Source organism: Pistacia vera, unplaced genomic scaffold (assembly GCF_008641045.1).
Source record: "Pistacia vera cultivar Batoury unplaced genomic scaffold, PisVer_v2 Contig196, whole genome shotgun sequence".
NCBI classification, from domain to species: Eukaryota; Viridiplantae; Streptophyta; class Magnoliopsida; order Sapindales; family Anacardiaceae; genus Pistacia; species Pistacia vera.
Genome location: NW_022195997.1, coordinates 347,603 through 370,590, shown reverse-complemented (window position 1 = coordinate 370,590; position 22,988 = coordinate 347,603). Strand labels below are relative to the sequence as shown.

Here is a 22,988-nt window from a genome sequence, read left to right as displayed (position 1 = left end):
ACAAATCTAGATAATAATATTAAGCTTAAAACAAATAAAATTATTACTAGGAGTGATCTCACATTATCATCAACTGTAACTGGACATTATTAGCACACTGAATATTTGAATGACTTTTGATACTAATCATTCATGCAAGTTTTTGTAAATTTTCATATACCATTTGAGCTGCAAGAGCATCCACTATGCCAGAGCCAACAGACTTGAACACTGTGATCTCCTTATCATCTTTCCTTCCAGTTTTTGTCCCATCAATCAACTCCACCAAATTTCCCACAATATCTTCCTTTTTTATCACCCCTCTTTTAAAAGCACCCACAAGTTCACCAGCTTCAACAAATGCCCCCTCATTATCCACAAAAACCCTCCCTCTTCTTAAGGCCTCATCATCACATTCTCTCATACTGTGCTTAAATGATCCAACCAAATCCAGATGAGCTCCCACCTTTAATTTCTCACCTCTCACTAATGCCACCTGGGAGTTCGTTGCACAACTCACAATATCACCCATTTTAACAATTTCCTCTAAATTTTCATTACTGTCGAAACACACCCCCTTATATTCATCACTCTTGCTAAAATCCTCAACCAAGTCCCTCGCTTTTTTCATCGTTCGGTTCCAAATTATTACTCTCTGCAAACTTGGCCGAGCTGCTAAATGGGCCTTGATTAAATGGGGAGCCAAAGCGCCTGCACCGATCATAACAAGGACTTTGCTATCACTTCTAGCCAAGAACTTTGAAGCCAAGCCAGATACACATGATGTCCTATAAAGAGTCAGCACAGTGCCATCCATGGAGGCCAAAGTTTGGCCAGTGGATGAGCTGAAGAGCACGTAACTTCCGTGAATTCCGGGCAAGTTTAGGGTGGAGTTTTGAGGGAAGTAAGTGACAAGTTTGACACCCATGTAGGGAAAAGAAGGGGAGGAGGACCAAGAGGGCATGAGAAGGAGAGAGGAGGAAGGTGAAACTTCGAAGCTTTGACGGATTGGTGTGTGGATTGTCGGTGAGACTTTCGGAAGAGAAGACTGGAAGTGTTGGATCAGGGAGTTGTGGGTTAGGATGGAGTGGAGCGAATTAGCAGAGATGAAGATTGGGATGGTGGTTGTGTTGGGACTTGAATCACTGGAAGCCATGGATGAGAGAAATGAGGAACTGAGTTGGGCAGCTGGAGAAGGAAATTGCTAAGGAGACCAAGACTTAGCGTTATATCTTATATCTTGTGACTTATTAGGTTTTATTTTGGCTTAGAAAATTGATTTTTTGCTAATAAAAATGGAAATTTGAGAACATAAATACAAAACTCACGTAAAATTAACAAAAAAAAATTCTTAAAAACAATCTCAAAAATTGAAATAAAATTCAAAGTTAAAAAGAAATTGTTTTATTAACTCTTAGAAATACGTTTAAATTATATAATCAAACCCTAAATCGTTGTTTTAGTAACCAAGTCAGGGTGAAAACCCATTAAGTAGCCAAATCCCAAGACCAGTTTAACCGGTTTGACATGTGTCCAAAGGTTTGAACAAAAACACCTTTGGAAATTATTATAAATCCTTTCAGGTTTGAAATCTTGCAAAAACACTTCAAATACCACTGTCAATGTCGACAACCCGAGGCAAATAGGATCTGTTTTCGACAACAACACTCCCCATTACCACTAAAATACTCCCCTCAATCTCCTGACCAAAACTCATCTCTCATCCTTTCGCCTTGCCAATCGTCAATAACAACCTATTGTTACTGCTGATTTATTTTTATGATTTTCAATCGATTCATTCACCAGAAATCACCTTGATCGCCCCCATTCCACTCACCAACCCTTTCTTTTCAAAAACCTTAACATCCCAACCTTCAATTATTCACCACCGATTATCGTCCTAATTTCTAAGGTTTTCAATAAATAATGATATTAGTAACCTGCCTGATGAAGACCCGAGTCCCAATTCAACCAGTCGGGCAGGCCAGGCTTTAAAATATTGCTCTAAATTACATATTAAAGATTTGATTACTTGTTTTTTAAACATGCGGTCCTTTATTTTTTCTCTTTGTTTATAATAATTCATCCATTCACAGATATTCCAATAAAATATAAAATGACGAAACAGTGCATTAGTACAGTTTTACGTATATACATTGGAGCGGTAAAATTATGAAAATTATCTGCTCGAGAAAGAGTATAAACGTAATAAATCCAATATTGACTTGATGCAGCTGCCTCTGGCTTTTAGAAACACTTGCAACAAACCTAGTAAATTATTTTGTACAGAAAAACTTCACACACAAACCTTGCTGAGTCTCTCACTGGTGAGATTATTTTCTGGGAACCCCAACGACCCTACGTGGGTTGCAGCTTAAACATTGCACGTATTATTCAGGAAGTTATGGGTGCCTTCTTTCTCCTTCAACATTAACAATCTGTAGAAGAACTAGCTTTTCATTTCTGAATGCTTCACAACCTCGACCTTTTTCTATATCTGCCATCAGTCAGAAGCTTGAATGTTTATCTTGAATCCTCAATTGAAGTGCATTAGTTCAGCTTGAGATGCAGTCCTTTCAACAGCCATCCACCAGCCGTCATCTTCATCATCAATGTTTGCCTGCTTGTAACATGTAAGATAAATAATGAAAACAAGAAAGAAATGAATAACTGGGTGTGTTTCATTGTTCAAGAACATGTGAGCTTGAGGAAATATCATCTTTTTGCTTCTACTCAAGGTTAAAGAACTTGTATTGTTCATCCTATCTTGGTACTGGACAAGAGAGAATTCTGGATTACATATAAAACTTAGACGGTCACTAAAGTGATTCTTTTTTCGTTCCATTTGGAAAAACATGAAAAATGGTTCACTGAGAGTGGCTGATTCTAAGGTTCTAATACCACGGCACACTTGAGAAAAAGAAAATATCATATTGCTGCTTTTGACATAGAAACGGACAATGAGACGAACTAAATGGCAATAAAAGAACTATTTAAGTACACTAACCATGTTGCTGCTATCCCATGTTTTTTGCTTGTTCTCAATATCATTGGCAAGATTTATGGCTTCAATCCACCAAGAATCTTTACCACAGCTCTCTGTATTGTCGTCATCATAGCAACTCATATCCTGTTCCCAATAATTGTTCACAAGTTGGTATTCAATATTATTATCTGTCAACCCTCCATGCTGCATCATCTGTCTCGAATCAGAGGAAAACATAGGATCAGGGATGCTGTCCAATGGAATTGGACGAAGTGGAGATCGGTAACCTGGTGCCATCAACAAAATTAATTTCAAATTCATCATCCCTGTGCTGAGAAGAGGATATGAAAAGTTATACATGACCCTGTACCTCTGCAATCTGGATCATAGCATTTCTGATAATAAACAGCCCTTCTCAGATCAACAACATACATCACTGAAATTAAAAAAGTTTCTGTATCAGCAGTGCCTTACATCTTCATCGGTAAACAAATAGAAGTGCTAGGCAATGCAAAGGTTTTAACTGCAAACATCTTGTTGCTATTCACATGGTCAGATGAGAGCTTATGAAATGTGATATCAAGATTAGTGGAAAAGTTGACGATTACTTCAGAAAAAATTACAGACACTCATTAAAAAGTTCAATTTGTTAAACTAAATCAACAGTAAATTGATATTTCTATAACTAACAGATACAAATATAGAATCTACCATGATTGCTTTTATGCTGTCTCCCAATTCGCTCACAGTATCTATTTCTTGACATACTGTAGACAATCAATCCATACTCTGAGAACCAATACCAGCTCCTTATTTTTCCTATATTTCAACAACTCATCAGTAAGGTGATAAAGAAATGTGTAAAAATGGTATTTGAATTCCTTATTGTTTTGTTTACACACTTTGTCCTTGTTATTAAAGCATGAACGGGTTAACAAAGTGTATGATATTTGGTATTTAAAATGAAAGAAAATCAATTAAATTTGAAGCAGAATTCCACCTCAACAACATTTCTCCACAGCATAACATAACTAGCTGGTAACACTATAACTAACATTAGCGCTAACAATAACAATATGATAATAATAAAGTCCAAAACCATTTAATCAGAAAAAGGCGAAATAGGCGTTTAGATTTCTTCATCCAGAACATGCTCAACTAGTACTATAGAGTCCAAATGTCAAAATAAGAGATTGAAAGATGGTACCAGATACATCTCCAATGGATGCAATACATTCTATAAATTTGTCCAAAGCTGGAAATGGTGACTTTCCCATGAAGTACGTGGTTGACACATCACTTGAGTGGGAACTCAATGCAAATTCTTGAGAAGTACGACAATATTTTCCATAATTATTATGTAGCTGCATTAGAAAAGAATTAATTCGTTTATGGATAGATTATATTGTGATCCAAAAAGTGCAATCTTCTGGAGAAATATGAACAATAGCTTATCATACTATGAAGTAGCTCGACAGTGAAACTAATGGTGAGTCTGAACAAACCTCTGTATCAAATTGTAGGGTCTTAACACAATCTAACTCCAATTTGCAGACTAAAAGTTTGTCGCAGTCAGCATCCATGTTGCAGATCAAAGATGCCATGAACATGTCTTCTTCACACTGTTATTAGCGGCATATCTTTAATTATTTCAAGCCAAAGGGTAAAAAAGCACTAACAAGGATGATAATTGTCATAGTTAAAACTCAGCATGCCCTTGATGGCATAATCTCAAACCCCTAGGACTCATCCTATATGTAGGGAGTGAAATCAAGCAATAATATATATTATTGTATTTTAATGTTGAGAAATGATACAGCCTTCTTGTTTGGGGTTAACAGTAGTAAAGGAGCAGTGATAGAACTACTGTATTAATTTTTGCTATGTTTAAAGAAAGAAGAAAGGCAATAGCTGAAATAACATTATAAAATATTAAATAAAAAGTATCATACCATGCCCTTACATTTGAAACGCCCAGTAGGTAAAAGGAAAGAATTCTTCCCTGCCTTCGAAGATAGAGCTAAACGAAAGCAACGATTTCTGGAGTAGACAGCAGTGTCCACAAAAAGTTGACTTGGGGATTCAGCAGAGTTTGAATCTTTCTTTATGAACAGCTTTTCAAAATTTGCATCTCTTTCTCTTGCACTTCTTATCCGAGAGCATATCTAATAATATGTGATCACATAGTGACAATAGTTGATATCTCCAAGAAAAAGAATACTCCATCAACTAAAAAAGATTCCTTTTCTTGCAGCCGCATAACGAGGCTACAGAGAACGCAGAATTTGTATAGCATTATACTAGTCCTAGTAAACTCAGAGTCAATACTCTAAAATGAATTGTAAGCAGGAAAAAATTCAGTTCCAACAGCCATCTTTAGATGGAAGTTAGAATGATTACACAACTATATTTATTACAAAGTAGACAGTTAATACTTAAAAGTATAGCATACCTCAGTAACAAATGCACCTGCATGCGAGTTGTCCTTGAAAGCAGTCTTTGGCATGCGCATAATCAAATGACGAGAGAACTTTTCTGCATGTAGGTACCATTAGAATTATTAATTGATTTTAACCACCACCTAGCTCGTATTGAAAGAAAATGCAAGCTCAACACTTCTTGAGTTAGAAGTCTGTTCAATATTGAGTAATCAAATGTAGAAGACATTTCAAACAATAATAGAGGAGTGAATATTAGCACCAAGCAGAATATCGTACCTGTAGTAGAGGAATCAAGCTCTATTATCCAATCTTCATTTCCTTCAATAGAGTATTTGTCAAGCAATGCTTGTAGAGTGATGGATATCAAAAGATCAACCATTTCATCTCCATCTTTTTCAGGATTATCCCTTTTATTGAACTCCAAATCAAAGTAAAGGTGACATGGTAAACCCTGGAAGCAATCCACATCAAAGTGTAAGAACAGATACATAAATATTAGCTTTGTTCATAAATAATTTCAAGCGAACAATAGATCACAGTGTATTAATGATGAAGCGTTGAAGGAGTTTGTCTCTAGTATCCTGATTTCGCACCATATCAAAAAGTCAAACCTTTGAGTGTTTCCTAGCATATTTTCCGTGTCTCCCAAATGAACTTTCTACTTTTGATAGACAGAATTGTATTATATAGAAGAGAAAAAAGAAAATGTTACTCATGGACAAAATTTATCTTTTTTTTATAGATTTTGCAAGATTAATCATTTCCTGACTGGAATATAATCACTATTTCCGATTATATGAATGTGTTTGTGTGTGTACAAGTGCTTTCATTTGTGGAAGGGATTTAGAAGCTTTCACCTCCTGAATCACTTCATAATGATGACGAAAGTTTGGGTCCATAGTTTTGTACCTGAAATTAGAAGAATCAGCACAAGAGAATAAAATAAAGCACCTCAATTGATGATAGAAATTTATAATCGACAAAGAAAAATAATATAGAGAACCTCTGCCAGAACTCCTTATATGTTGAAACAAGAAACCTTCTCTGTCCATTGAAATGGTCTTGATAACTATAAATATGAACATTTGCATGACCTTTCACAAACTTGATCGCTTCATCTTGCCTTGGAAAGGTAGCCCATACTTCCTTCCTGAGCAAACATATAGTCAGAGTCAGGTAATAGCATTAGAACTACACTAAAGTGAACAGAGCCATATTGAAGCTATTACCTAATAATATTGAAAAATATTTGAAGCAGTAAATAGTAGAAGCTGAGTTGAACAATGACCTTAAGTCTGATTTATCCTGTTTAGAGAGATCAACACGTATTTCATGCAACAATCGCAATAAGCTCAATGGTCTTTTCCGAGGCACACCATTTGGAGTCCCATAAAATACAACAGGAGAAATCTGCCCGCCACAGTTAGATTTGTTCACTTTAACTGTCGACAAACCAAGCTGAAAGAAAAAAATATATATAATTCAATCAAAACTCTGAAACTGACTAGAGATCAAACCTCCCACAAAAGAAACAAAAAGAGTAAACATCAAAGATTGATCTATAATCACTTTATTATTCATTGTTGACTCAAAGAAGTAAAATTTCATTTCTTCAAAGGAAGAAGAGTGTATCATCATAATGTACAGTAGTAAAGAAAAAATCTTCACAAGTAAGAATATGATTCTCATACAATGAAACAAGTTCTCTTCTAGGACACAAATGATATCTGAGACTTCAAAGACTTACTTAACTATGGTTATTAATTTGACCTCTACTAAACATGAAACAAAAACAACTCGCGGAGCACATACTTCTTCTGGGCAGAGCTGTATATCTGTTTCAGTTGAATCAGTTGTCTTTCCACGGCATGCTGATCTCGGAGATGGAGTACCTGAAGCTGTAAACACCTCATGCTTTGCACCTTCTTGCTTCGGTTTGTTTTTTCTTCTTTTTCTTTCTCGCATAGCAGATGCTAAGAATTCAACAAAAAGAACAAAATCTAATCATTAATTTTTTTCTTTTTTGTTTTCTAATTAAGAGTACAGCATCATTCAAGCACATTTAAAATGGAGCAGCAAATCACACAATCAAATGGTTGAAATGCATTCATAAGCAACATTTTAGTAACTGGTAATCAAATTCATATCCTATCATATTATATGCAGATTAAAGTTTTTTCCCCTTCAATTATCATAAAATTGAACTACACTAAACACAATCAAAGAAACAAGCAGACACTCGAAATTGCTACCAAAATTGCTAAATCAATAGCCAATCTATACCCTAATTGTGAATTTCTATAAACACAAACTTACGTGGAGGAGAAATGCCGCATTTGAAGCATTGGAAGAGTCGATCAACGTCGTCCATGGTGTTCTTGCTCGTGTTCGTTTGTGTGATTACTGAAAATTCTGTTTCTTGAAGGGACCGACTTTGGAGGGAAATTTTGGTGCCCAATCCACATTTCCTTTTAAAACTGTAAACAGTTCGATTGAATTGACTTTAAAAAGGAAATGTTTTTCCATATATATCCATGTGAGTAATCTAAATTTAAAAAATTTAGAGAAATTATTTAATTAGCTGAGCTCTAATTTAGGGTGTGAATTGATAAGTAGCTCCAACGCGAAAGGTGTCTCAAAAATTAACTTAACCCAATTTCCCCCCTTTTTAAGGACGAAATTGCCCCTCCATATATAAGCTTCATCCAAACTAACTTCCCTTCCTCTCCAAATTCAAATCAATTTCACGAGATTTTGATTGAAATCCATCAAAGAAAGGATTAGACTTGCAGATTGATCGACCACCGATAGGAAAATTATAGATACCGCCTTGTAAGTCCTATCAGTGATTGATGCCTCCCTATTAGTCACTTCTTCTCTTCAATCTTGTTTTTTTCCAAAATAGTTTTTTATTTTTTACTTTCTTTTAAACCTCCTAATTTTGTTAATTTAACTAACACCCTTAAATATTTTTTTTAGAATTACAAAAACCTCCGGCTACCCTCCGATGGGTGGGTCGGCTGTCAGTATTTATGGTGGTTGGAGGTGTTTTTGTTAACTTTTAATATTTTATTATAGGAGTGTTAGTATAAACACACTAGGAATATTTTGTTAATTTCCAAATCCTACATCGTAATATTCGCCCAATTTAACTTTTCAAAAGATTATTTTAAAAAACTATTAGAATAATGAACCAAATAGAGCCATAGATACGCCTGTAAGTCCTATCAGTGATTGATCCTCCCTATAGTCACTTCTTCTCTTCAATCTTGTTTTTTTCCGGAATAGTTTTTTTTTTTTTTAACAAATACCCTTTGCAGTTGGTTTTTTTTTTTTTTTTTTTTTTTTTTTTTTTTTTTTTTTTTTTTTTTTTTAAATCTCAATAAAAATAACATATCTTTTGTCAATCTTTTAATTCTCTTAGATCTCAATAAAATCACATAATATCACCGGTAGAAAATCAAAAAATGTAGGCTGCATTTTTTTTTTTTGTTATTTTTTCCTATCCTATTTATATCCTACCCAAAATATATATTTGTTTCCTATTCTCAAAATCCAATCATATTATATTCAACTTAAAATATTTAGATTCTTTTAAACCCTTTAGCTTAGTTAATTTAACTAAACACCCCCAACCGGCCACATCTAGTCAATTATACGCCATTCCGGTGACTTTCGATCACCATTCGGCGGTGGTGGCAGACTGTCGGCATTTAATGGGTGGGTAAGGGTGTTTTGTTAATTTTAAAACTTTTATTGTAAGGAGTGTTTAACTAAATTAACAAATGTAAGGGATTAAAAAATAATCTTACAAACACATTTTCAAATTCAAATCCTATCCTCGTAATAATAACCTAACTCAACTTTTTTTAAAATACGACTCAAAATAATTAAACAAACACAGTCGTAGTTATTTGGTGAGGATTGTATTTATGGAGAATAGGGTAGATGTGTTTTTTCAGAAGAAGGTGAAGAAATGTGAATGGGGGCAAATTAAAAAAATTAGTTTTGACTATTTTATAGGAGTAAACAACATATTCCCACCCGAAGTTCTGTGAAATCCTAACTTGATTCCCCTGATTTCATTTATTCTAGATACTCACCCTTAAAGTAACACAATTAGTGACTGTTAGATTATGACGAGTGCTATTATTAAATTGGCCTTCACCTTATTCCAAACCACCACCATAGCCCATTCCAAACCACCCCATCCCAAACCACCATCGCAGCTGACCAAACCACCCCATTCCAAACCACCACCACAATCGACCAAACCATCGCCACAACCGACCAAACCACCCTATTCCAAATCCAACAGCCAACACCTAAAATCACACCATTTCAATAAAAAAAAACAAAAAAAAAACATAAAACAAAAACAAAAACATAAAACAAAATAAAAAATAAAAACCCTAAGGAAAGGGGCTTCAATTGGTGTTGAAAGGTGAGAAATCAGGAACGGAAAGCATGAGATTATTGGAGAGGGCTATTTGATGAGTTGAATGGTGGGCTCAATGAAGATTTTCGGTGATGGGCAGGGCCGTCTCTAGAACATTTGTGACCCTAGGCAGGAGTTACTTTGGGGCCCTCTAATAATATAAGCATATATTAAAAAAATTATTATTATTATTATTATTATTTTGTTGCCTTTTGAGATGAAAAATCACTAGGAGATGTGAACATCAATCGGCAGGCTAACAAGGTTAGGTTGGTGGGGGGTTTTGGAGAGTAGATGTTGGAGAAGTGATGGGTGGTGAAATGGGTGATTTCCAATGCCAAGATTGATAAGAAAAGCTTGAGAAGTCACGGCCCAAAAGGTATCGATGGCCGGCGATTGGCAGAGTAAACGGATAAGGTATGATAGGGGTTTTGGTGAGAGGGCTGAGGGGAGGAAGATGGTGGTGTCGGGGAAGGCCAACAATGTCGGGTACATGCCAAAAATGCTGGAAATGGCTGTCGTGTGGTGGAGTTGGGTGCGAGATTCATCAAAAATTAGTCAAATCGAGGGCTATCAAGGTTGAGAAATGATAAAATGATGATTTCGGTCGATTTTGGTGAGAAAATCGACAGAAACCAAAATTGACTGAAATCAACTCCAAACCAGTGGCGGCAGAAGAGGGCTGGAGATGATTTATGTGAATGTCAAATTTTGGGATTGAAGTGGAGGTGAGTAATTTGAGATATGTAAATGACTATTTTAGTCTTCCATTGTTAAAAGAGATACAATGTGTTAATTTACGGGTATAAACTAGAATATATAAAACTAGAGGTACAAACTTTCTATTTTGTTAAACTTTGGGTGGGAATATATGTAAAAAGTTTATAATAAATTTTGGCTTTTTTGGTTTTTTTTGGGGGGCCCCTTGGCTTAGATAAGAAATTATAAACCATTTTTATTTTTGTAAGATATTCAAAAAAAAAAAAAAAAAAAAAAAGATGTATAAAAAATTTGGGCCCCCATTGTTTTGGGGCCCTAGGCAGGTGCCTCACCTGCCTACCCCTTAAGCCGGCCCTGGTGATGGGTTGGCCGGAAGATGGGAAAAAGAGGAAGATGGGAGGAGGAGGTGTGGAGGGAAAAAGTAGAAGATGGGAGTAGGAGGCGGAGATAAGGAAGAAATGGAAAGGGAAGAAGATGATGATGAGAGGAGGAGATGGAGAAGAGGAAAAAATGGGAAGGGAAGATAACAAAAAAAATGAAAATAACTATTTTAACCCTTAACTGTTAAAATAAATGAAATGGTGTTACTTTAAGGATGGGTATTTAGAATAAATGAAACCAAGGGTATTAACTTAAGATTTTGCTAAACCTCATGTGGGAATATGCCGTTTACTCTTTTATGATATACATTCCTCTTCTGGGCTAATTTTCATTTCATACTCTAAAATAGGACTTAATAATATAATTACTCAAAAATTTAAAGTAAAAAAATAATTATAAAATACAATGAATCAACTTGATTATCCTTAATAAAACATATAAAACTATGTTACATCATACTAGTACATTCGTTTAGCATCTAATCAATTGATATCTTAAAATTGTCTTACAGTTTATGCATATGACCTAATAAGAGCAAAAGATTGAACCAAGCAAATACTTCACACAAAAGTGAAGATAGAATTTAAAACTACCAATTTTATGGTCAGAATATATTAAAAAAACTTTAGACAGGTGTTTGTTTATGAATTGCTCTGTCTGTTTTTTCTCTCCAATTAGTTAATTAGGGATGATTTTCACATAAAATAATATCGGTGCGTTTATTTTAGTATTTTAGAAAACATAAAAGTTGAGTGGTTATTACGAGGTAGGATTTAAAAATTAACAAAAACACCCTCTAAGTTTGTTAATTTACTAAATACCCTTGTAATAAAACATTAAAAATTAACAAAACCACCGCCACCCACCTATTAAATACCGGAAACCGGCTGCCACCATCGGATGGTGGCTAGAGTCACCATATTGACGCACGATTGATTGGATCTGGTCGTTCGTGCATTGATATGGCATTTTCTAACAAGATCCACCGTGGATCTGACCATTGACGACCAAATCTGGTCGCGTTTGGTCGTCACCGATGGCCAAAGATATGACTGTCATTGATGGTCAACGACGATCATATCTTGGATATCGTTGACGACTAGCTACGACCAAAGATCTGACCATAGATCTAGCATTTTTCGGCCAGATCCATGGTGGGTCTGGTTAGAAAATGATAGATTGATGCACTACCGACCAGATCCAGCTGGTAGAATGTGGGTGGATGGGTGGGGGTGTTTTTGTCAATTTCTAAACTTTTTTTGGGGGAGTGTTCAGTTAAATTAACAAACTTCAGAGGTTTAAAAATAATTAAATAAAATATAATAGTATTTTTAGAATAGGAAACAAACATGTATTTTGGAAATGATAGAATAAAAATATAATAATACTAACCTAATAAACCCCTCTCACTAACCCCATGTGGGAGTTTGTGATTAGCTTGATCAGTCGAGATTTATTAGTAGATAGATAGGATTTATGTGAACTGATAAATTGTGAACTAACATGTGACGTTTGTGAGAGAAAATTAATAAAAAATGTTTGTGCAAATTGTAGGGTTACTCATAAGGTGACAAGGGCACCCATGAGTACACTTTAAACTATAAATAATGACGAATGCATCTTACTTGACTTGACTTGATTTGACTGAATCTATTTTTGATATGTACTTGGCACAATTCCTGGTGTTTAAAGATTACACGTGTCCCTCTAAACGTGGTATTGTTGAAACTTTGACTACAAAAAGATAAGAGTGAGTGGCAGACAGAGACAAAAATATGCCCCGAGCCATTTCAGAAACTACCAGCGCCGGCTGAGTCAACAGGGAGCCTTTTTTTTTAAAGGTTTACTTACCGGTAAGAGGCCATTATCATTCTTAATTATGGAAAGTTACGTAATGAAGTAGGTATCAGATTGTTCTTTCTGTACCAGTTACTCATTCTCAATTAGTTATTTAACTGGTGCAGTATTATTTGGTGTTCATAAAGTATATGATAGGTTCAAATACTCGTGCATATCTGTTACTAGCTTTTTGTTCAATACGCATATATCTGCCTGTCACTATAGTCTATATATATCTTCCCAGTTCTTAGTTTAGGTTATTCTAAAATCTGTAACAATCGCGAAGAAACTATAAGTAAATATTGACCATTATTTTATATCAAACTAATGCGGGTTTAATTTTAAACTTTATTCACACAAGCATCTTTTATTTATAAATATCCAAAGCTTATAAAATAGTTTATACTTTCATTCGCTAACGATTTGAGCTACGACAAACTTTGTTTCATTACTGATTAGATTCTGAGCTCCAGAGGCAGTCCAGTAACGTAGACGAAAGTATTGAATAGTTGATGGTTCTGAGACTGAGATTGATGTTGCAGTGGTTAAGTGCTGATGCAAATATGTCAGGAAAAATACGCTAGAATTCTAAGAACAAAAGCAGAAGGCATATTTAAATAAACAAAAAGAATAGCAGAATCTCAGTGAGGTTGACAAAGAGTTAAACAAGGAAACTTATTCTATTCAAATTTCATAAAACATTATATACTTGGTCAGCAAGTGCGACAACTGGTATACCAACTTAATCCCTTGATTTGTGAATGTGGATGACAAAGCTGATACTGACTCCGCGGGCTTCCGCGATGCTTCGTCTGAATTATTTTATCTGCAAATAATTGCTTTAATGCAGCTACGGATGGGGTTACATGAATAGTGCTTCAAGTGGGCATGTAGTGGCATTGGTTTAATGCAAAGCGATCATTTGTGCTGAGCTTATATTAATTAAGAAACTGTACCTTATTAGTAATCTGACATATATAATGCTGACACAAAAAGGTGCCATTAGAGTAAACAAAAAATCTTATCATGATAAAAAATTACATGCTCCTTCATGAGTGCCAGCCATAATTGATTTTTTTTTTTTTAATGGTCAGTGCTAATTAATAGGGTTTCATCCACTAATGATTATCTGACCAAATGCAGTCAATATTTATTTGAGTTATTTTTTACGAAGGCATAGGGTTAAGTACTGTTTCTATTGGCTTTTGTAGCCTCTGGCTTTAGGATCATTTTCTCAAAGCCTCTTGGCACTCTTAAGAGGTCACGTTGAAACCACTCTATGATATATATGTTTCTTTTGATATATGAAATAATTTTTTATTTGATTTCAGAAAGTGTGTTATTTTGCCACTTCACTTGCTTCATCAATAATTTAGTAAAAAACATAAATTAGGTGTCGGATTGTTGAGCGTGTAGGACTTCTTTTCACCTGCTCCGTATTTCATTTTTTTTTTTTTTTAAACCTTTTTCAACGTTCATATCATTAGCATCATCACCTGTTGATAATGGAATATTTTATGTAGTATTTTCTAAGTTAAAATGGAATGGAATGACTTGAGCCATGCATGCACGCTGCAGAATCAGTTTTCTTTCTGTTCTAAAGAGCAACAGAAGCTGTAGGTCATTGGTAACTTTTAGAAAGAGCATTTTTCATTTCTAAATTCTAATGGTTTATCAACAGTTATTCTAATAAGGAATCATTGTCATCTTTCCTGTAATATATATCTAGTGTAGATATATATTACATGCAGCTTTTATAATTTATATATTGGCGGTTGGGTTTTGTGTGTCCGATGACGTTACAGTCGGTGTAATTTCTCCTTTCCCATTGTATTTGATCCAAAACAAGAAACACCATACTCTCTGTCAACTTATAGCAAAGCAAATTCTATATATACCAGACTGACTGAGTCACGCTATCTTCATTCTTTTTCTCTGCAGCTATATACTTGTATCTGTTATTCTCCTTTCTGCAACACAATGGCTGCAAATGACGTGCCTTGTTGTGAGACTATGTTCTGGGTTTATCTAGTCATATGTGTGGCTCTTGTGTCTTTTGCCGGCCTCATGTCAGGCCTCACTCTGGGACTCATGTCCCTCAGTTTAGTTGATCTTGAGGTCTTAATGAAGGCTGGCCAGCCCGAAGACCGAAAGAATGCAGGTCATTATAATTATAATCATTTATTAGTTTCAATCCATTGACTAAATTTATAATCATCTTCTAAAGCATTTTAAACTTATTTTAAAAATTCTTAATGGCAGCAAAGATTTTGCCCATTGTTAAGAATCAGCATCTTCTACTATGTACTCTCCTCATAGGCAACGCCTTGGCAATGGAGGTACTTATTTTACTTGCCATATAAATTTTACAATTAGCTAATCTTTCAACTATAGGTCTAAAATTCTGAATTCTATCTTTAATTGCTAAGGCCTTGCCCATTTTCTTGGATGCACTTCTTCCAGCTTGGGCTGCTATATTGATATCAGTCACCCTCATTCTTGCCTTTGGTGAGGTAAAATCTTGGCAACTGAAAATTGTGTTTTACAATTTGTTTATGGTTGAGACTTTTTATATCTTTCTTTACTCTCTGGTCAGATTATTCCTCAAGCTGTGTGTTCTCGGTATGGACTGACTGTTGGTGCAAAACTGTCTGTTGTGGTTCGGTTGATCGTTATTGTTCTCTTTCCTTTATCTTATCCCATTAGTAAGGTAGTTAATTAGCTTCATTGTATGTTAAAGATTGATACAAACTAATTACAGTTGATGCGAGCAATAGAACTTGTTTAGTTTTAATATACTTCTGGGGTTTCTCTATTGGTAGTTGCTGGATTGGCTCCTCGGCAAAAGACATTCTGCACTTCTTCGGCGGGCAGAGCTCAAGACACTGGTAGACATGCATGGAACTGAGGTTCGTGTCTAATCTCTAAACTTCTTCTTCCGAAGCTGAAAGTGATAAAATTTATTTGATGTTAATTCCCATATTCAAATTTAGGCAGGAAAAGGTGGAGAGTTGACACATGATGAAACAACAATTATCAATGGAGCTTTAGACATGACACAGAAGACAGTCAAAGATGCAATGACCCCAATTTCTGAGATATTTTCACTTGATATAAATTCTAGATTGGATGAGTATGGCTATTGATCTTTCACTTCCCTGTCTCTGCATGTATTCTAAACCCTATCAAACTCATAGTAGGTATTCTTCTTAGGAAAACGATGGGACTAATAATAAGCAAAGGACATAGTCGCGTGCCTATCTACTCAGGAACCCCCAAAAATATTATTGGCCTTATTTTGGTAAGATAGCTGGAATTATACTTGCTTATTTGGTTTTGAAGGAATAAGCATATTTGTTACAGTATGTATTCACTGTCATTCATCATTTTATAGGTGAAAAATTTATTCACGTATCGTCCTGAAGATGGAACCACGATTAGAGATCTTACTATTCGGAAAATTCCTAGGTATGACATTTTCTTGTTAAATTAAATAATTTGACTTCTTGCCATCATGTTGACAGCTTTATAAAATTTATATGTTTTAATTTGAGCTGATTATATGAGCAATTTTGAAAATCTGCAATAGGGTGCAGGATCGTGTACCGCTCTATGATATACTAAACCAATTTCAAAAGGGTCACAGCCACATGGCCCTTGTTGTTAAGAATGATATTCGGGAACCTGCAGAAATTGCAAAAGCCATGCCTAGCGTCTTAGAGATAAATATTCATTCAAATTCAAAACAGGATCAAGCAGAGCTAAAAGGTATATCTATTACCTCTGAATGGGGATGAAGTTAGAGTTCAAAGCATTTGTGGCATCTAAGTTTATTACATAATGTTTTCAGGAAGTGGTCATCATTTTGATCAAAATGAGAAGCTCGATGTCTATATAAATTCACCCTCTGTGAATTCTAGCGACACTGATATTCAAAGTTCAATAGTAAATAATACCAATTTGCCTGTGTACTTGAAGAGATGGGAACGACGTTATGTAAATCTTTCTAAAGAAGAATTGGATTCTCTTCCCATTTTAAATGAAGAGGTCACTGGAATCATAACACTAGAGGATGTTATGGAGGAACTGCTACAGGTCAGTGTTTAGATGAACTGAAAATTACTATATTTGAGCAAGGGTAAAAAAGAGCATATCTTATGTAACTGATCAACTTAAAACAATCTCCTGAAGGAAATATGCTTAAATTTATATAATATATTATTTTCATATATTAGTCCATTATTACAAGGATGGCTTCCTGATACTTGAATTTTTTTTCTGCAGGAAGAAATACTTGATGAGACTGATGAATACGTTGATGTCCACAGCAAGTAATTGCCTTTTTATTTTTCCTCAGATTCAGCTAATGTATTATCATTGCCCATGCTATTCCCTAAGTCAATTAATTTCACTCTTTCAGAATTAGAATCAATATGCCAGCTTCTCAAATATCACCTCCTGGAGGGGCGTTTGCTTCTCGTCAATGGAGAACTCCTGCGGCATCCGCACTTTCTCCATTATCTTCATATAATCATTCTCCAATTCTGCGTTCACCAGTCTCACCATATATTCAATCACCATTTACAAGACCAACTCTATCTGCATCCCCCGGAAAACTTACGCCTGATTCTCCAATTATACCTGCAAGCACCGCTCGCTATTCACCATCCTTGCAAAGGGTAACTTGATCACTTTACTATCCATGAATATGCATATGCCGGTTTCCTATAAAGATATTTTCAAAGCAAGTTTATAATTGTCTTGCTTAAGCTAGTTGGTGCTGCAATTGTTTTGAGGAAAAATTTAAAAAGTATTTCTGCATTTTGCTGACTCCATATCTTACTAGCAGGTTTCAAGAAAATCATATGACAAGCTGAGAAGGCCAGAGGGTATGTAAGAAATGAAAATGCAAATATGTCATATTGAAATGACTTAGCCAATTTCACTTTTGTTTATACCTCTCATTCCTATGGCTAATTGTATTTACTCGCCCCATAAAAATTATGCTCATTGAATACATTGATGGAGTTTCCTTTCAATTAGAGATCTTTTAGAACATATTTTTAGTATTACTTTCTATGGTAGCACTGAAAACAGCTTTCCCTGTAATAAGATACTATTTTTATAGTTTATAAAAGCATCCTTAAAGAAAAAATGGGAAAGGCAGAGGACAATAAGGTCTATCTACAGAAAATAAAAACAAGAAAAATCTTCCCAAAATATCATAAGATAAAGCCAAAAATGTTATGGACAAAGGTATCAGAACCACCATACATTTGTTTCGGATAAGATAATTATGAGCAAGAAGAACATACATTCATACTTGCATGTGAGAAAAGCTATCTACAGCTTAAGGAAGTTATGAACACTCTACTTTCTTCACAAAAACCACCTCTTCAATTCCCGAAGCCTTCTCTATGGAGTCCAGGAATAACAGTAATTCACTCCACAACCATGCAAAAACTAGTAAACCAACCCAAAAAAACATGGAAACTACACGCCAACGCCAAAGGCTTTGGCGCCAGAACACCAACCACCATAAAAGAAAGTGCCAGTAGCAACAACAACAACAATAAAAATGATGATGACCATCTTCCGCAGGTAGTTTTGGAAAGAATAATAGTGAGAATCTTGGTGGCAGTTGGGGTACCATTGGCTACTGGTATAGCATTGCTCAACTTATTTGGTGTGGTGAAGGAGCAAAAGTTATGGGATGTGCCATTATGGCTTCCACTGTTGACAACTTTCATAACTTTTGGAATGTCTGCACTTGGGATTGCTTATGGGCCACTTTCTACCAGCTGGGATGAAGAGAGGAAGGGTTCTGTGCTTGGACTAGAAGAAGTTAAGCAGAATTGGGTTGAGATGTGGAAAGAAGAAAATGAAGATATCTGAAGAATTGAAAGATTAAACATTATGCAATTGTAGAATTGAAAAAGAAAAATTGAATGTAATGTGTCTTACACCTTTTTCTGAAACATAGCCATGTGAGCATTTTCTACCCTTCTGGAGCATTGGTTTCTTGATTGGGGTGTTGCTTTCTTCATCTGATGCTATCTCAAAATGATATCTTACTGATTACAGTTTTCTCTGGAGGCAACGATTGTGAGACATTTTCCTAGTTGGGCATGTATATCTTCGAAAGGTCATATATCTTCAAAAGGTTGTGTCCATATCTCAAAGGGTTTTCTCAAAAGTATCTTTGGTATCAACAATCCTATATAAGAAGTAAGATTTTCTGTAAAAGTATACAAAAATAAGACTACAATTATAATATAATCAAAACTCTCTCAAGTCTGCTTCCGTTTTGTGCATAACACAAGTAGATTCTTAATTGTATCCTAAAGAAATTCGTTGATCCTATTTACACAATAAAAGGCTAAATTTCCTTACGAAAGTGGCATTGATACACGCTTTGAAGTTGGTTAGTATTATTCTAGTTCTAACAACGGTTGCCTAGTATTTTACTTGGACTCTTATTATGATTTCTATAAAAAAATGAAACTTAGTAGCAACTAAGCCCATATAACCTGATCTGCTTATAATTCAATTTTGAACAGGGAGAAGATGTACTGCTAATATGCATTTGATCTGATGCAAGTTCAGTCATAGCTTATTCAGCTAAGCTGCTGATTCCCAATCTGAATTAGGTTTAAATTGTTGAACAGAGTAATTCCCTGACTCATCTTTCAATTAACTTTTGCAGATTAATTTAATTAATGTCGACCATCTGGTTCCAAGGGATTGGTTTGGCTGGCAAATATATTGATGGTAAGATTTATTGATTGTCTTAATCTATTCTATGTACTCTTATTCCAAGTATTTGGGAAAATTGAAGAATAACAGATAATTTATATGGTTTTTCCTTTGTATGGGCTCGCTGTCAGTACGCTGCTGGATAACCTGCTGATGAATGTGATCCAACACAGCATCATTAAGTATGATCAGGATGGATCCACTGCACTAGTCACTTATTTGTAACTGTATTGGAACACTAAAAAATATCAAGGATAAAATAATGATATGGGCTTTTTAAAATTTTTAATAGCTTATTGTTACGGGCATCATTAACGGTTAGTTAATCTAGCGATCTTGCAGAGTTAACAAAGTCAAAAGGGAGGGAGACCTCCGATGCTCAGGTCTATAATTAGCGGTGTAAACGAGTCAAGTATCATCTTAAATGAGTCTAACTCGATTAAGCATTAGACGAGTTCGAGTTAAGTAACGAGTCAACTGAGTCAAGAAAATTCAACTCGTGACCAGACCCGGCTTAACCCCTAGGCAGGTGAGGCCCCTGCCTAAGGCTCCCAAAAAAGTGGGCCTAAAATTATTTTTTAAAGTATTTTTAATATATTTATAATTTTTTAATTCTCATCAATCCACCATGTACTCGCCTATGCCTATCTCTACCCAAAATTATTTTTTTAAAAGTTTTTTAATATATTTATAATTTCTCAATTCCCATCAATTTTTAATATATTTATAATTTCTCAATTCCCATCAATCCCATCCGACGTCCAATTAGCCATGCATATCTCTAAACTTAAAACACAATTGGTGGCTCATTTTTCCGTTGAAAATTGAAACATCTTCACGCAACTCTCCAACTCTCAAATGTCAAATCACATCTCCTCTCTCTTCCAAATCTCTTATATAAACCTCATTTCACTTAAAGTTTTCTCATCTTTTACTCTTATTATTCTCAACTTAGTTCACTCTCTTTTTCTCTCCTTTCTCATCTCTTGTCTCTCATTTCTCATCTTTATTACGTAAATTTATCAAGTGAATGTGATTTAAATTATTATTATTTTTATGCAAGGTAATATTAAGAGCTTTAAATCATTTTACTCTTAACATTCTCAAATGATTTTACTTTATATTTGATCAAGTGAATAACTGATTTATATTATTATTTTTATGCAGGGTAATAATATAAGATTTTGGAGTATCAGCACAGCAAAAAGCAAAATCAGGAGTATAAATCAGGTGCTAAAGTTCCTTCATAATTTTTATAATTATTTTTATTTTAACGAAATAATATTAAGAGCTCTAAATTATTTATTCTTTGAATATAGATGTCTACTAGGAAGTGTGAATCTGGATTTGAAAAACGTAAGAAAAAAAAAGAATAGAAGAACTAATTCAATCCCAAAAATGTGCACTTGATAAATTTGTTATTAATACAATACACCAAATGCTAGAAAAACTAAATGAAAATTTAAATGAAAAATCAATTGCAAATTGTGAAGAAATTTTTAAAGATAACAATTCAAATTCATCAAATACTAGTGAAGAGTCTCATGAAAATTTAGAAGAAGAAATTCTATTCGATAAAAATGAAAATATTAATGATAAAGATGAAACAACTATTAAAAATATTTATGACCCGGTACACTGAAATAATTTGGACACAAACTTATGTGATTTATTAGTTAAGAAAGGTCCAATTAGACAAGTTTTAGATTTTCCAAGAGATGAAAATTCTAGACGCTTTTCTACAATTTATTACATTCGAAAATTACCAAATGGAAAAAAACATGATAGAAAATGGCTAATATATTCAAAAGAATTAAATAAAGTATTTTGTTTTTGTTGTAAATTATTTAGTTTAAAAGCAAATACAATTCAATTAGCAAATGAATGGTGTGGAGATTGGAAAAATCTTAGTGCCAAGCTTAAGAGTCACGAAACAAGCAATAAACATGCTATAAATATGAACATTTGGGTTGATGTTGAGATGAGATTGCTTAAAAACAAAACAATTGATAAATATTTACAAGAGAAAATAAATAAAGAGAAAGAGCATTGGAAGAATGTACTATTAAGAATTATAGCGGTTGTAAAAAATCTTTCAAAAAATAATTTGGCATTTCGTGATACAAATGAGAAGATTTATCAAGAAAATAATGGAATTTTTTTGAGTTTAATTGAAATGATTGCTGAGTTTGATCCAATAATACAAGAACACCTTAGACGTATTTAAAATGGAGAAATTCATACTCATTATCTTGGTCATAATATACAAAATGAGTTGATAAATATTTTAGCATTAGAAATAAGAAATACCATTATTAAAAAAATCAAAGAATCAAAATATTTTTCAGTTATACTTGATTGTACCCCAGATACAAGTCATCAAAAACAAATGTCACTTATATTAAGATGTGTAGATATTTCAATAAGTCCAATAAAAATAGAAGAATACTTTATAGATTTTATAAAAGTGGATGATACTTCTAGTCAAGGTTTTTTTAATGTTCTCACAAGTATATTAAAAAATCTTGAACTTGATGTAAATAATGTGAGAGGACAAGGATATGATAATGGATCTAATATGAAAGGTAAACATCAAGGTGTGCAAAAAAGATTCTTAGATATAAATTTTAGAGCATTTTATACACAATGTAGTTGTCACAATCTTAATTTAGTTCTTTGTGATATGGCTAATTCATATGCTAATGCTATTACATTTTTTGGAGTGACACAACGTATATACTCATTATTTTCTTCTTCTACAAAACGATGGAAAATTTTGCAAGATCATGTTTCTAATTTGACACTTAAGCCATTATCACAAACACCTTGGGAAAGTCGTGTTGAAAGTGTTAAAGCAATAAAATTTCAAGCTCCACAAATAAAAGATGCTTTATATCAATTAGCAGAAACTAGTGAAGATCCTAAAACAAAAAGTGAAGCTATTTCTTTAGTAACATATGAGATTGAAAATTTTCAATTTCTATTAGGCATGAATATTTGGTATGAAATGTTATTTGCTGTTAATACGGTTAGTAAATATTTACAATATAAAAATATGGACATTGTTGTTGTAACAGATCAGTTGAAATGTCTTGTTTCATTTTTTGAAAAATATAGAGAAAATATGTTTACATCTTCTATGATTTCTACTAAAGAGATGACAGAGCAAATGAATATAGAACCAAAATTTCATGAAAAACGTATAATAAAGAGAAAAAAACAATTTGATGAGAATGAAAACGAAGAGATGAAATTGTCTGCTGAAGAATCTTTTAGAATAAATTATTTCACATATTTAGTTGATCATGTCATTTCCTCACTTCAAAGTAGGTTTGAACAATTTGAAATATATAGTAATAATTTTGGTTTCATTTATAATATAAAAAAGTTAAAATTGCTTGATGATGATAGTTTGCAGAAACATTGTTTAAATCTTGAAAACTTTTTA

At 34.0% G+C, this 22,988-nt stretch overlaps 3 protein-coding genes across 4 annotated transcripts; 1 reads left to right on the top strand and 2 right to left on the bottom strand.

The window, feature by feature from the left end:
• Nucleotides 1-9: 9 nt before the first annotated feature.
• On the bottom strand, nt 10-1,204 carry LOC116127940 (protein SAR DEFICIENT 4). Its single transcript, XM_031413597.1, has one exon. The coding sequence runs from the start codon at nt 1,133-1,135 to the stop codon at nt 131-133; it is 1,005 nt and encodes a 334-aa protein (XP_031269457.1). The 5' UTR covers nt 1,136-1,204; the 3' UTR covers nt 10-130.
• Nucleotides 1,205-2,157: 953 nt separating this feature from the next.
• On the bottom strand, nt 2,158-7,908 carry LOC116128010 (DNA-directed primase/polymerase protein). 2 transcript variants are annotated; one of them, XM_031413680.1, is made up of 14 exons: nt 7,723-7,906; nt 7,219-7,379; nt 6,695-6,864; nt 6,410-6,556; nt 6,264-6,315; nt 5,683-5,857; nt 5,418-5,500; nt 4,918-5,130; nt 4,471-4,587; nt 4,173-4,329; nt 3,677-3,784; nt 3,336-3,401; nt 2,987-3,252; nt 2,158-2,599 (listed from the first exon to the last, which is right to left on the bottom strand). In XM_031413680.1, exons 1-14 carry the CDS (start codon nt 7,775-7,777, stop codon nt 2,516-2,518), a joined length of 1,854 nt encoding a protein of 617 aa, XP_031269540.1. In that variant the 5' UTR covers nt 7,778-7,906; the 3' UTR covers nt 2,158-2,515. The 2 variants fall into 2 exon arrangements, with proteins under 2 accessions (XP_031269540.1, XP_031269541.1); XM_031413681.1 differs by lacking the exon at nt 3,677-3,784 and having other exon boundaries at nt 7,723-7,908.
• A 6,856-nt stretch (nt 7,909-14,764) lies between these two features.
• Nucleotides 14,765-18,766, top strand: LOC116127944 (DUF21 domain-containing protein At5g52790-like). Its single transcript, XM_031413601.1, has 14 exons — nt 14,765-14,945; nt 15,047-15,123; nt 15,214-15,297; nt 15,381-15,494; nt 15,607-15,693; nt 15,778-15,917; nt 15,998-16,085; nt 16,179-16,252; nt 16,374-16,552; nt 16,635-16,879; nt 17,069-17,115; nt 17,205-17,463; nt 17,634-17,673; nt 18,386-18,766. Exons 1-14 carry the CDS (start codon nt 14,765-14,767, stop codon nt 18,592-18,594), a joined length of 1,824 nt encoding a protein of 607 aa, XP_031269461.1. The 3' UTR covers nt 18,595-18,766.
• Nucleotides 18,767-22,988: the final 4,222 nt, after the last annotated feature.